Source organism: Pseudorca crassidens, chromosome 15 (genome assembly GCF_039906515.1).
Source record: "Pseudorca crassidens isolate mPseCra1 chromosome 15, mPseCra1.hap1, whole genome shotgun sequence".
Lineage (NCBI taxonomy): Eukaryota > Metazoa > Chordata > Mammalia > Artiodactyla > Delphinidae > Pseudorca > Pseudorca crassidens.
Genome location: NC_090310.1, coordinates 44,520,274 through 44,534,380, shown reverse-complemented (window position 1 = coordinate 44,534,380; position 14,107 = coordinate 44,520,274). Strand labels below are relative to the sequence as shown.

Genomic DNA, 14,107 nt, shown 5'->3' with positions numbered 1-14,107 from the left:
ACAATGTTCATTGCAGCTCTATTTATAATAGCCAGGAGATGGAAACAGGCTGTGCTTCATAGGGACCAAACTGAGACCAGTCCCAGCTCCCGCTTGTGCCACTGTGCTGCCTTCCTCTCTCTGGTGGTGATGTGGGAGGTCACAGGGTCAAGTGTTCCTGCCCTGGCCAGGCGTCCGGGCTGGATGGCCTGAGTGCCCTGTCTAGCAGCCTGACCTGCCTTGGGCAGGATGAACTCCAGGAGCCGGACAATAACAGTTCTGCCCCTCCTGAGATTCCGGGGTTGGAAAAGGGAGCAAAACAGGGGAGTCTTTCTTTCTAAAAGCCTTTTAATACCTTCTCAAAACCCCAGCTTTCCAAATAAATATAGAATACACAATATTATAACATTAATATATTATATAAAGTAATATGTAATATACAGTCCCAGCTTTCCAAATATATAAATAATAAACTCTAGTATACTATGTTATATTATTTGATATATTTATATATTGCACATATTATTATTTATATATATTTGGGAAGCTGGGATTTTGAGAATATTTTAAAGGCTTTTAGAAAGGCAGACTCCCCTGCTTAGGGAGAAATCTCCTAAGTTCTAAGAAGAATGTTCTCTGTAATTTTGCCCAGAAAGGATCACATTAGCAGTTTGGTACCTACTTCTCTACAGCTGTTCTCTCCTTAATGACTCATGTGTGCCTGTGTCCTATAAAATGGCAGGACTTTTGCAGCCTCGGGTGCCCTTGGCCACGAGTCTCAGACCGCTTCCCAGAGGCGTTTGGGCTCGGACACCTCCAGGCTTTGACGGGCCGGCGGCCCTATCGGATGGATACTCTGCAATGTGTTTACAGCTGTCTGATGAATCCCTGCTGGGAGACCTTCTGCATCTCATTTCTCACTCACACGTGCCTTGCTACTTGCCGAGCTCACCCCCAAATCCAGAGGGCCTTATGGTGGGTCGGCGGGAGGTGCCGGGTCACAGGCTGGCTCCAGGGGTTCCCTGGGGGGCACACCCACCTGGAGGAGATCAGGGGACAGTGCTCTGTACCCCATCACCTGCCACCACAGGGACGCTCTGTCCTGCCCTTTGTTCAGTGTTGCACGTTTGCTGTTCTGCTGTAGTTGACCACCGGGGACCCTAAAGCCACCCCAGAAAAGCCCCAGTTACGTTTGGACCAAGAGATGTGATGTAAGGGGGACCAGCAGAGCCTGGGATGAGCTGCATCCCCGTGCCCCCCACCTGTAATCACATCCTCATCCAGTGCGTCCCCAAAGGCCCCAAGCCCAAGCAGAGCCGTCCTTGGAGACACACCTGTTGTTTCAGTTACCATGGCTTCACAACAAACCAGCCCAGACCTTAGCAGCTTTACACACCGCTGTTTATTGACCGTGCGTGTGTGGGTCAGGAATTTGGATGAGCACAGCCCTCTCCATGCGGTCTCCAGCTCCTTAGTGGCAGGCGGCCGGCCCCCTGTGGAGGCCACGCCCCAGGAGAGAGAGGCGGCTTAGCCTCCGTCGTCAGCATCGCATCCCGGGAAGGGCGCGCGGGACAGACGCATCTCAGTGCTGCCACGTTTAGAAATTCATCGTCCAGGCCACCGTTTTACAGAGGTGACCTCAGCGGTTGTACAAGCTGGACACTCAGGGACAATGTTGCTGGGCCGGGGCTGAACAGGCTGGGGCTGCAGACTGTCCCAGGGAGGACTCGGGGTGTCCTGGACGATCCTTGGCCCACCCGGGCCCTGGTGATACCCCGGGTGGGGGGGGACGGCTGGGGGCTCCAGGCAGGGGAGGCAGTGGATTTGGCAACGAAGGGCCCCCTGTTGCTCGTGGGTCATCAGCTCCTTCTGACCAGGAGCCCAGCCAGTGGCAGAGGATGAAGAAAGCAGGGGGTGGGGTACGGGGGAGCCACGCAGCCAGGATTGCAGCCAGGGCTCTGGTGTCAGGCTCCATCGTGCAGCTGGAACCAGGCAAGGGGCAAGGTTCCCTTCAACCCCGTCCCTTAGCCAAGGGGGCCTCCTTGTACCAAGGGCCTTCCAACAGCGAGCCTGAGGCCTTTCTGCTGGGAGGACAGGCCGGGGCCTCTAGCAGCCCTGCTGGGTGGGGAAGGCTGAGGCCTGCCTCTTCTTCCTGCGTCCAAGGAGCCCGTCATGTCTCAGATGAAACTCGGGGGTGGAGGAGGGGCTTCTGTGACTGCAACTCCCCAGTGCCTCGCTCGATGTGGCTCCCAAAGCCAGGGTTCAGTGGTGCGCCCTGAGCCAGGCTGTAAAACGCCCCAAGTCTTCCTCCGATTTCCCCTTCCTTCAGGAAGCCCTCCGTGACTTCCTGCAAACAGCGTTCCGGCATCTGCCCTGAGCACCCACTGTTCCAAGGTGAACGTGAGGCCAAGTCCTCCAGGCACAAAGTGCCGTCTGGTCCACAGTAGAGGCCAGACCATGTCGCAGGCCTTACCGGGCGGAGGGCACAGGACCGTGGTTCTGATGGGTGTGGGGACTGTGCGTGAAGGGTGTTGTGCCCTGCAGTCCCCAAGGGAATGGGAAACAGCCGTGTCGGGAGCCCATCTGAGCCCTCAGCCCCTGGCTCTGGTCATGTCGGCGGAAATATGCTCACCCGCGTTCACCACAGGACAGCGGGGCTCTGGGCTTGGCGGCTCTGTTGCCCTAGCGTGTGGGAAGGAGACTCATGTGGCTTGGACCCCGAGCAGGATGGACACTTGTGGGGAGAAACTGCAGCCTGGGCTTGGAGGAAGGGCTGGGCAGTGCCCTCCCAGGGAGCCTCATCGCCTGGGCTGGGCGCTGCTACTCGCGGGGGTGCCGACTTGCCTGGCTCCTGCCCTCACACCCCGTCTCCACAAAGAGCTGCCTGGCCAGAGCCATGGGGGCAGCTTCCCCAGGGGAGTCTGGGGTCTGGGTGACCCCACTGCAGATGCACAGGCCTGGGGAGACCCTGCCTGCTTCCTCAGTGTAGCCCCATGGTCCCTGGCTCCACCTGGGGTCCTGCACACCCAGGCTCACTGCCATCATCTGAGGGAGGTTTCTGGGCTTGGCTTCTGTTTCCACTTGTCACACATCCTCGTGTGACTAAAAGGTACTCTCTCTTTGCGCAATTTTGGTTCAAACAGAATATGTTCTGTTTGGAGAAAGGGGGGCGGGCACCAGCATGCCCTTGTGCTGACAGTTTAGAGAGTAAGGCAGAGGCTGGGGTGGGTGCGAGGATGCTGGTGGGAGGAGGGAGGGGGACGGGGCGGCGGGAGCGTGTTAATACAAGAGGGTTTCTGAGCGCGCTCCACGCCCCCAGTGCTGGGGGGCTGGGAGCAGAGCCAGGACTCCGCCCACAGGGCCCGCCTCCAGCCCAGCAGTTGCCCCACGTTGAGCCCAAGAGGCTGGAAAGGGGCATGTGTGAGCCATGGCCCTACCTGGATGCGGGATGTTTGGACTCTTAATTAATTTAAGTGTTCCTTAATCATCCTCAGATCGTCAACCCTGATGAGGGTTGCCATGGCCACAGGGCTCTGGCGAGCGAAGGGCCCTCCGCACTTTCACGTCAATCACTTGGCCCACGTGAAGCTCAGGCAGCTCTGCTCCCAGCTCCAGGTGCCTCCAGCAGTTACCGGCACCTCTTCCTTCCACGACGCCCAAGGATCCCTGGTGCTCCCTGGTAGGAACCAGTCACGACAGGCCATCATTCAGTGTTTCCTCTGTACCCTCACAGCAGCACCACCAGGAATGGCAGAAGAGGAAACAGAGGCTCACAGAGGACCAGTGACATACACAAGCCTAGTTATGACTGTCCAGTATAATTGCTTTACAATGGTGTGTTAGTTTCTGCTCTATAACAAAGTGAATCAGCTATATATATACATATATCCCCATATCTCTTCCCTCTTGTGTCTCCCTCCCACCCTCCCTATCCCACGCCTCTAGGTGGACACAAAGCACCGAGCTGAATCTCCCTGTGCTATGCGACTGCTTCCCACTAGCTATCTATTTTACCTTTGGTAGTGTATATATGTCCATGCCAAACTCTCACTTCATCCCAGCTTACCCTTTCCCCTCCCTGTGTCCTCAGTTCCATTCTCTGTGTCTGCGTTTTAACTCCTGTCCTGCCCCTAGGTTCATCAGAACCGTTTTTTTTGTTTGTTTGTTTTTTAGATTCCATATATACGTGTTAGCGTATGGTATTTGTTTTTCTCCTTCTGACTTACTTCACTCTGTATGACAGTCTCTAGGTCAATCCACCTCACTACAAATAACTCAATTTCATTTCTTTTTATGGCTGAGTAATATTCCATTGTATATATGTGCCATTCCACTGTATATATATTCCATTGTATATATATGTGTGTGTGTATATATCTTCTTTATCCATTCATCTGTTGATGGACACTTAGGTTGCTTCCATGTCCTGGCTATTGTAAATAGAACTGCAATGAACATTGTGGTACATGACTCTTTTTGAATTATGGTTTTCTCAGGGTATATGCCCAGTAGTGGGATTGCTGGGTCGTATGATTGTTCTATTTTTAGTTTTTTGAGAAACCTCCATACTGTTCTCCATAATGGCTGTATCAATTTACATTCCCACCAACAGTGCAAGAGGGTTCCCTTTTCTCCCCATCCTCTCCAGCATTTATTGTTTGTAGATTTTTTAACAATGGCCATTCTGACCGGTGTGAGGCGATACCTCATTGTAATTTTGATTTGCATTTCTCTAATGATTAGTGATGTTGAGCATCCTTTCATGTGTTTGTTGGCAACCTGTATATCTTCTTTGGAGAAATGTCTCTTTAGGTCTTCTGCCCATTTTTGGATTGGGTTGTTTGTTTTTTTGATATTGAGCTGCATGAGCTGCTTGTATATTTTGGAGATTAATCCTTTGTCAGTTGCTTCATTTGCAAATATTTTCTCCCATCCTGAGGGTTGTCTTTTTGTCTTGTTTATGGTTTCCTTTGCTGTGCAAAGACTTTTAAGTTTCATTAGGTCCATTTGTTTATTTTTGCTTTTATTTCCATTTCTCTAGGAGGTGGGTCAGAGAGGATCTTGCTGTCATTTATGTCATGGAGTGTTCTGCCTATGTTTTCCTCTAAGAGTTTTATAGTGTCTGGCCTTACATTTAGGCCTTTAATCCATTGAGTTTATTTTTGTGTATGATGTTAGGGAGTGTTCTAATTTCATTCTTTTACATGTAGCTGTCCAGTTTTCCCAGCACCACTTATTGAAGAGGCTGTCTTTTCTCCACTGTATATTCTTGCCTTCTTTATCAAAGATAAGGTGACCATAGATGCATGGATTTATCTCTGGGCCTTCTATCCTGTTCCATTGATCTATATTTCTGTTTTTGTGCCAGTACCATACTGTCTTGATTACTGTAGCTTTGTAGTATAGTCTGAAGTCAGGGAGCCTGATTCCTCCAGCTCCATTTTTCTTTCTCAAGATTGCTTTGGCTATTTGGGGTCTTTGTGTTTCCATACAAATTGTGAAATATGTTCTAGTTCTGTGAAAAATGCCATTGGTAGTTTGATAGGGATTGCATTGAATCTGTAGATTGCTTTGGGTAGTATAGTCATTTTCAAAATGTTAATTCTTCCAATCCAAGAACATGATATATCTCTCCATCTGTTTGTATCATCTTTAATTTCTTTCATCAGTGTCTTATAGTTTTCTGCATACAGGTCTTTTGTCTCTTTAGGTAGGTTTATTCCTAGGTATTTTATTCTTTTTGTTGCAATGGTACATAGTAGTGTTTCCTTAATTTCTCTTTCAGATTTTTCATCATTAGTGTATAGGAATGCAAGAGATTTCTGTGCATTAATTTTGTATCTTGCTACTTTACCAAATTTATTGATTAGCTCTGGTAGTTTTCTGGTAGCATCTTTAGGATTCTCTATGTATAGTATCATGTCATCTGCAAACAGTGATAGTTTTACTTCTTCTTTTCCGATTTGGAGTCCTTTTATTTCTTTTTCTTCTCTGACTGCTGTGACTAAAACTTCCAAAACTATGTTGAATAATAGTGGTGAGAGTGGGCAACATTGTCTTGTTCCTGATCTTAGTGGAAATGGTTTCAGTGTTTCACCATTGCGAATGATGTTGGCTGTGGGTTTGTCATATATGGCCTTTATTATGTGAGGTAAGTTCCCTCTATGCCTACTTTCTGGAGGGTTTTTATCATAAATGGTTGTTGAATCTTGTCAAAAGCTTTTTCTGCATCTTTTGAGATTATCATATGGTTTTTCTCCTTCAATTTGTTAATATGGTTTGTCACATGGATTGATTTGCATATATTGAAGAATCCTTGCATTCTTGGGATAAACCCCACTTAATCATGGTGTATGATCTTTTTAATGTGCTGTTGGATTCTGTTTGCTAGTATTTTGTTGAGAATTTTTGCATCTATGTTCATCAGTAATATTGGCCTGTAGTTTTCTTTTTTTGTGGCATCTTTGTCTGGTTTTGGTTTCAGGGTGATGGTGGCCTCATACAATGAGTTTGGGAGTGTTCCTCCCTCTGCTATATTTTGGAAGAGTTTGAGAAGGATAGGTGTTAGCTCTTCTCTAAATGTTTGATAGAATTTGCCTGGTGAATGTGAATGTGAAGCCATCTGGTCCTAGGCTTTTGTTTGTTGGAAGATTTTTAATCACAGTTTCAATTTCACTGCTTGTGATTGGTCTGTGTATATTTTCTATTTCTTCCTGGTTCAGTCTCAGAAAGTTGTGCTTTTCTAAGAATTTGTCCATTTCTTCTAGGTTGTCCATTTTATTGGCATATAGTTGCTTGTAGTAATCTCTCATGATCCTTTGTATTTCTACAGTGTCAGTTGTTACTTCTCCTTTTTCATTTCTAATTCTATTGATTTGAGTCTTCTCCCTTTTTTTCTTGATGAGTCTGGCTAATGGTTTATCAATTTTGTTTATCTTCACAAAGAACGAGCTTTTAGTTTTATTGATCTTTGCTATCATTTCCTTCATTTCTTTTTCATTTATTTCTGATCTGATCTTTATGATTTCTTTCCTTATGCTAACTTTGGGGTTTTTTGTTATTCTTTCTGTAATTGCTTTAGGTGTAAGGTTAGGTTGTTTATTTGAGATGTATCTTGTTTCTTGAGGTAGTATTTTATTGCTGTAAACTTCCCTCTTAGAACTGCTTTTGCTGCATCCCATAGGTTTTGGGTTGTCGTGTTTTCATTGTCATTCATTTCTAGGCATTTTTTGATTTCCTCTTTGATTTCTTCAGTGATCTCTTGGTTATTTAGTAGTGTATTGTTTAGCCTTCATGTGTTTGTATTTTTTACAGATTTTTTCCTTTAATTGATGTCTAGTCTCATAGCATTGTGGTTGGAAAAGATACTTGATACAATTTCAGTTTTCTGAAATTTACCAAGGCTTGATTTGTGACCCAAGATATGATCTGTCCTGGAGAATGTTCCATGAGCAGTTGAGAAGAAAGTGTAATCTGCTGTTTTTGGATGGAGTGTCCTGTAAATATTAAGTCCATCTTGTTTAATGTATCATTTAAAGCTTGTGTTTCCTTATTTGTTTTCATTTTGGATGATCTGTCCATTGGTGAAAGTGGGGTGTTAAAGTCCTCTACTATGATTGTGTTACTGTCAATTTTATGGCTGTTAGCATTTGCCTTATGTATTGAGGTGCTCCTATGTTGGGTGCATAAATATCAACAATTGTTATCTTCTTCTTGGATTGATCCCTTGATCATTATGTAGTGTCCTCTTTGTCCCTTGTAATAGTCTTTATTTTAAAGTCTGTTTTGTCTGATATGAGAATTGCTATTCCATCTTTCTTTTGATTTCCATTTGTATGGAATATCTTTTTCCATCCCCTCACTTTCAGTCTGTATGTGTCCCTAGGTCTGAAGTGGGTCTCTTGTAGACAGCATATGTATGGGTCTTATTTTTGTATCCATTCAGCCAGTCTATGTCTTTTGGTTGGAGCATTTAATCCATTTACATTTAAGATAGTTATTGATATGTATGTTCCTATTACCATTTTCTTAATTGTTTGAGTTTGTTATTGTAAGTTTTTTCCTCCTCTTGTGTTTCCTGCCTTGAGAAGTTCCTTTAGCATTTGTTGTAGAGCTGGTTTGGTGGTGCTGAATTCTCTTAGCTTTTGCTTATCTGTGAAAGTTTAAATTTCTCTGTCGAATCTGAATGAGATCCTTGCTGGGTAGAGTAATCTTTTTTTTTTTTGAAATATAATTGTAGTGTTTTCTGATTTCTTTTTCTAGCAGGTAGATACGATTTTGGGGGGAAGCTCCTATTTAAACATACCTAGATGGACCTAGAGATTGTCATACTGAGTGAGGTAAGTCAGAAGGAGAAAGACAAACATCATATCATATCGCCCATATGTAGAAACTAAAAAAAAATGGTACAAATGAACTTATTTACAAAACAGAAATAGAGTTACAGATGTAGAAAACAAACTTATGGTTACCAGAGGGGAAAGGTGGGGGAGGGATACATTGAGAGATTGGGATTGACACATACACACCACCATGTAAAAAACAGGTAACTAATAAGGACCTACTGCACAGCACAGGAACTCTTGGGTAGAGTAATCTTGGTTGTAGGTTTTTCCCTTTCATCACTTTAAATATGTCCTGCCACTCCCTTCTGGCTTGCAGAGTTTCTGCTGAAAGATCAGTTGTTAACCTTATGGGAATTCCCTTGTATGCTAATTGTTGCTTTTCCCTTGCTGTTTTTAATATTTTTTCTTTGTACTTAATTTTTGATAGTTTGATTAATATGTGTCTTGACATGTTTCTCCTTGGATTTATCCTATATGGGACTCTCTGAGCTTCCTGGAGTTGACTATTTCCTTACCCATATGAGGGAAGTTTTCAACTATAATCTCTTCGAATATTTTCTCAGTCCCTTTTTTTTTCTCTTCTTCTTCTGGGACCCCTATAATTCGCATGTTGGTGCGTTTAATGTTGTCCCAGATGTCTCTGAGATTGTCCTCAATTCTTTTCATTCTTTTTTCTTTATTCTGCTCTGCGGTAGTTATTTTCATTATTTTATCTTCCAGGTCACTTATCTGTTTTTCTGCCTCAGTTATTCTGCCATTGATTCCTTCTAGAGAATTTTTAATTTCATTTATTTTGCTGTTCATCATTGTTTATTTGCTGTTTAATTCTTCTAGTTCCTTGTTAAACATTTCTTGTATTTTCTCCATTCTATTTCCAGGATTTTGGATCATCTTTACTATCATTACTCTGAATTCTTTTTCAGGTAGACTGCCTGTTTCCTCTTCATTTGTTAGGTCTGGTGGGTTTTTACCTTGCTCCTTCATCTGCTGTGTATTTCTCTGTCTTCTCATTTTGCTTAACTTACTGTGTTTGGGGTCTCCGTTTCTCAGGCTGCAGGTTTGTAGTTCCTGTTGTTTTTGGTGTCTGCTCCCAGTGGGTAAGGTTGGTTCAGTGGCTTCTGTAGGCTTCCTGGTGGAGGGGACTGGTGCCTGTGTTCTGGTGGATGAGGCTGGATCTTGTCTTTCTGGTGGGCAGAACCACGTCCAGTGGTGTGTTTTGGGGTGTCTGTGAGCTTATTATGATTTTAGGCAGTCTCTCTGCTAGTGGGTGGGGTTGTGTTCCTGTCTTGCTAGTTATTTGGCATAGGGTGTCCAGCACTGTAGCTTGCCGGTCGTTGAGTGGAGCTGCGTCTTAGTGTTGAGATGGAGAGCTTTTGCTGTTTGATATTACATGGGGTCGGGAGGTCTCTTGTGGACCAATGTCCTGAACTTGGCTCTCCCACCTCAGAGTGCTCAGGCCTGGTGAGAGCACCAAGACCCTGCCAACCTCAGAAGAAAAGGGAGAAAAAGAAAGAAAGAAAGAAAGAAAGAGAGAGAGAGAGAGAGAGAGAGAGAGAGAGAGAAATTAAGAAAGAAAGAAAATAAATAAAATAAAGTTATTAAAATAGAAAAAAATTATTAAAAATAAAAAAGTAATTAAAAAAAAAAAGAAAGAGAGAAAGAAGGAAGAGAGCAACCAAACCAAAAAACAAATCCACCAATGATAACAAGTGCAAAAAACTATACTAAAAAACCAAAACAGAACAAAAGAAAAAATGGGCAGTCGGAACCGTAGGACAAATGGCAAAAGCAAAGCTATACAGACAAAATCACACAAAGAAGCATACACATACACACTCACAAAAAGAGAAAAAAGAAAACAATGTATATATAAAAAAATTAAAAAAGGAAGAGAGCAACCAAATCAATAAACAAATCTACCAATGCTAATAAGCTCTAAATACCAAACTAAGATAAACATAAAACCAGAAACAAATTAGATGCAGAAAGCAAACCCCAAGTCTACAGTTGCTCCCAAAGTCCACCGCCTCAATTTTGGGATGATTTGTTGTGTATTCAGGTATTCCACCGATGCAGGGTACATCAGGTTGATTGTGGAGATTTACTCCGCTGCTCCTGAGGCTGCTGGGAGAAATTTCCCCTTCTCTTTGTTCACACAGCTCTTCGGGTTCAGCTTTGGATCTGTCCCTGCCTCTGCGTGTAGGTCGCCTGAGTGCGTCTTTTGGGAAGTCTGAGGTCTTCTGCCAGCATTCAGTAGGTGTTCTGTAGGGGTTGTTTCACATGTAGATATAGTTTTGTTGTATTTGTGGGGAGGAAGGTGATCTCCACGTTTTACTCCTCCGCCATCTTGAAGGCGCCCCTCTCGCTCTAATTTTAACTGCACTGTTTTCCAAGTGGAGCAGGTGTCTGCAGTTCTGGGCTCTTGGAGGATGCTGGTAGGTCCGACCTCAAGGGGGGAGGACGGCCAGGGCCTCCGTCACGGAATACTTTGAACGTTTCCTTTTAGGTGGGCAGGTAGATTCTCAGATGCAGAGAAAATCCACACTCTTGGTTTGGAACCTGTCCTGTGTTGCATTTTCCTTTGTAGGAAGAAGAAGCGCCCTGTCTGCTGAGAGGAGTTCCGTTCGGCCTCTGAACCTCAGTTTCCCTGTTTGTGAATCAGAGAACTAATTCCCACCCTCCCGTGTCACAGGGCCTTTCTCAAGAGGACCAGATTTAATCAGATTCAACAATCTATGTACAACACTTACTGCTTCCCAAATGACTGATGCTGAGGGAATAAACAAACTCGTAAAATAAGATGTCCGTCCTCGAAAAAATCATAAAATTCAGAGGAAGGTACAGTTATGTCAACAACCAGGATGCAGGGCTGAACTGGTGATCACGAGGCAATCACAGTCCCGAGACCCCGTCTCCATGGCAACCCTGCTACCCGCCTTGCCCCCACTTTAATGACGAGGGTCCATCACATGCCTGCAAGGGGGCGGCAGGGCCCAGCCTGTCCTGCTGGGACTGGAGATGGTGACCCTTGGGAGCAGGGGCTGTGTCTTCTGAACCTCCTTGTGCCTCAAGCCCAGCAGAGTCAGTCTCTGAGTTTTCTTTTTTTTTTTTTTGTGGTACGTGGGCCTCTCACTCTTGTGGCCTCTCCCGTTGCGGAGCACAGGCTCTGGACACACAGGCTCAGCGGCCATGGCTCACGGACCCAGCCGCTCCGCGGCATGTGGGATCTTCCCGGACCGGGGCACGAACCCGTGTCCCCTGCATCGGCAGGCAGACTCTCCACCACTGCGCCACCAGGGAAGCCCTCTGAGTTTTCTTAACCATGAAACATACCATACACACAGTGATGTGTATAACAGTTTGAGAACCGTGGCCCCCCAGCCCGAGCTCCCCTCTGCTGACTGCACCCCCTCTCTACTTTCTCCCCATCATCTTTCATCACCTAAGGAAGCATCACTACAGTTTAGGTTCTCCTCCTTTGAACCAGATGTAAATGGACCACGACAGGCATCTTCTAAGACGTGTGTTTTCTGCTTGCCGCTGTCTTGAGGTTCAGACAGTTGCCGTTCCCTCCAGGGCAGGGCTGATGGCAGTGGGTCCATGAACGCTGCTGAGTGAAGGCAGCAGGTGTGGGGGGTAAAGACTCCGTGTGCCCGGCAGAGGAGGAGGGGGGAGTCCTGGGCTTGCGGGAGCCTGAAAGCCAGGCTTGGTGACAGCTGCACCCCCTGGACCTTTGAGGATGGGCCTGACTCTGCTGGGTGCCTTCATGGGTCAGGAGGCAGCCAGGGACTCCAGCCAGACAGGGCACAACACCATGGCATCAGCAAGGGCAGGGAGAGGGTTCGGGACTCCTGGGGCCGAAGCAGGACTTCAGTCCCTGCAGACACTGCTGCCCCCACCACCTCCACCATCAGAGGAGGCCCCTGCCCAGAGGGGGCACTGGGCTGCCCATGCCCAGGCCCCCTGGTGAGTTCTTGAGTCACCAGATCTCGGCATTTCTAGGTGGGGCCCTGAAAGTGGTCATTCACGAAGTCCAGGGACTCTTCCTGCTCTCTGCCTTTCAGCCTTTTCCTGTCCATGACCTTTCCCAGGACGAACGTCCACCAGACACAAAAATTTCACAGCCCTTCACCCAATTCAGTCCCGTGGCAAGAGGTCCATCCCCGAGGCCGACAGAATACACGTGTCTTACAAACCTTGCTGGGACCACATCCGGGGAACGAAGACATTACAGTAGGTGACTGAGAAGATGCCCACGCTTCCCCAACTTGTCCCACCTACACATAGTTTGAGTCCACATAGGGATTCCCTGGTGTAGACAGACAGACAGCCGCCCAAGCCACTGTTTATTCTTCAGCTGAGTCACAAGTTGGGCTTTGGTGACATGAGGGGTTACAACCGAAGGCCCTAGGGAATGGACAGCTGAGTGTCGTGCTGGGATTTTGTGAGACACCCCCCGCCTCCCACCCAAGATGCGCAGCTATTTTATCTATCGTCCATCCCTATCTATCTATCTATCTATCTATCCGTCTATCTACCTATCTACCAACCTACCTACCTATCATCTTCAAACTGGCCTCAAATGACCTGATTCCAATGAAAACACAAGCCCAGTCCCCTAGAGGCCATAGGGGCAATGGATACCCTCCCTGGCACTTAACTGGCCCCTACAGAGTACTGTGAATTCAATCAATCTCTGCTGGTCAGTCGAGTGCCCAGATGCGTGAACCCGTCTGTCTGGCAGGTAAGTGTGGCCCCAGCTCACTGGTTGCTGGAGGGGAGTGCGCCTCTGGGTGACAAGGACACTGGGCAGTGCTCAGCTAAAGGAACAGTCATCTCGGTGTCCCTGCACGGCAGGACCTGGGGCAGCGGCAAACAGGAGCCTCGGCCAAAGGCCAGAGCCATCCCGATGCTGCTGATGGGCTTGGTGGAGGCGGGAAGCCTGAGCCGTTTCAGGCCATGCACGGCTCCCCCCTGGAGAGCCCGGGCCCCCTCACCCTTGGGATGTGTCCACCTGGGGCTTCTCCCTGGAGGACCCCACATTCTGCCCCCGTCACCCCAACCACCCTTCCTGATCCTGCTGTGTGTCTTTTCCATCCAGCAGAAGTGGGAAAATCTTTAGACCCCTGTGATTTCCCCGCCCTATGACTCACTCAAGACACCCTCTCTGCTATGAAGACCCACAGGGAGCCCCGCTCCCAGGGGTCACCATGCCCTGCCATGTGGGACAGCTGTACGTGCCCTTGTCATTGACCCTGGAGCCTGTTCCAAGGCTGCAGTGGGCCCCACCTGCCATTCCCGCAGCACCTTAAACGCCCTGTCCATCCTCACCCACGTGGAGCTCTGACCCCTTCCCGTGGGTCAGGGAGATGACAAATTCATGCTTGTCTGGCGGGGAGCCAGCCGTCCGCAGGCCCCGACTGTCTGCGGGTTTGGCGTCCACCCTTGGTTTGCTGCCAGGAACAGAATCTTCAGGTGAGATTCCCAGGGGGTGAGGTCCCGCCCCCTGTCCCCCTCCGGGCAGCTCAGCTCATCCTGAAGACCAGGGAGGGGCTTTCAAGAGGTCAAGGGGGCGACACCACAGCCACAGCCTCACACTACTTCCGGCTCCACCCAACGCTCCCAAGGTCATTGACAGCAGGGCACAGACGTGAGCCTGGCCTCTAGTTGGTTAGAGACGGGACAGGCGTGTTTCCGAGAGGTCAGGTCAGCTCAGGATCTGAATCTACACTTAACTGTTTATCGGCAAATTGGGTCAACAGATGTCAACACCCGTGGCAACA

The 14,107-nt window shown here is 47.4% G+C and overlaps 1 protein-coding gene across 5 annotated transcripts in view; it reads left to right on the top strand.

Moving 5' to 3' along the window:
- The window catches only part of APMAP (adipocyte plasma membrane associated protein), a 95,661-nt gene extending 84,538 nt beyond the window's left edge, over positions 1 to 11,123 (top strand). For 3 of the 5 annotated variants that reach the window (XM_067707408.1, XM_067707413.1, XM_067707406.1), the window contains one exon: positions 10,912 to 11,123. In XM_067707408.1, the coding sequence (XP_067563509.1) occupies positions 10,912 to 10,994 (83 nt within the window). In that variant the 3' untranslated portion in view covers positions 10,995 to 11,123. Of the gene's footprint in view, positions 1 to 3,712; positions 3,796 to 10,911 lie in introns of those variants that run through there. The other 2 variants (XM_067707412.1, XM_067707411.1) reach the window with 2 other exon arrangements.
- Positions 11,124 to 14,107: the final 2,984 nt, after the last annotated feature.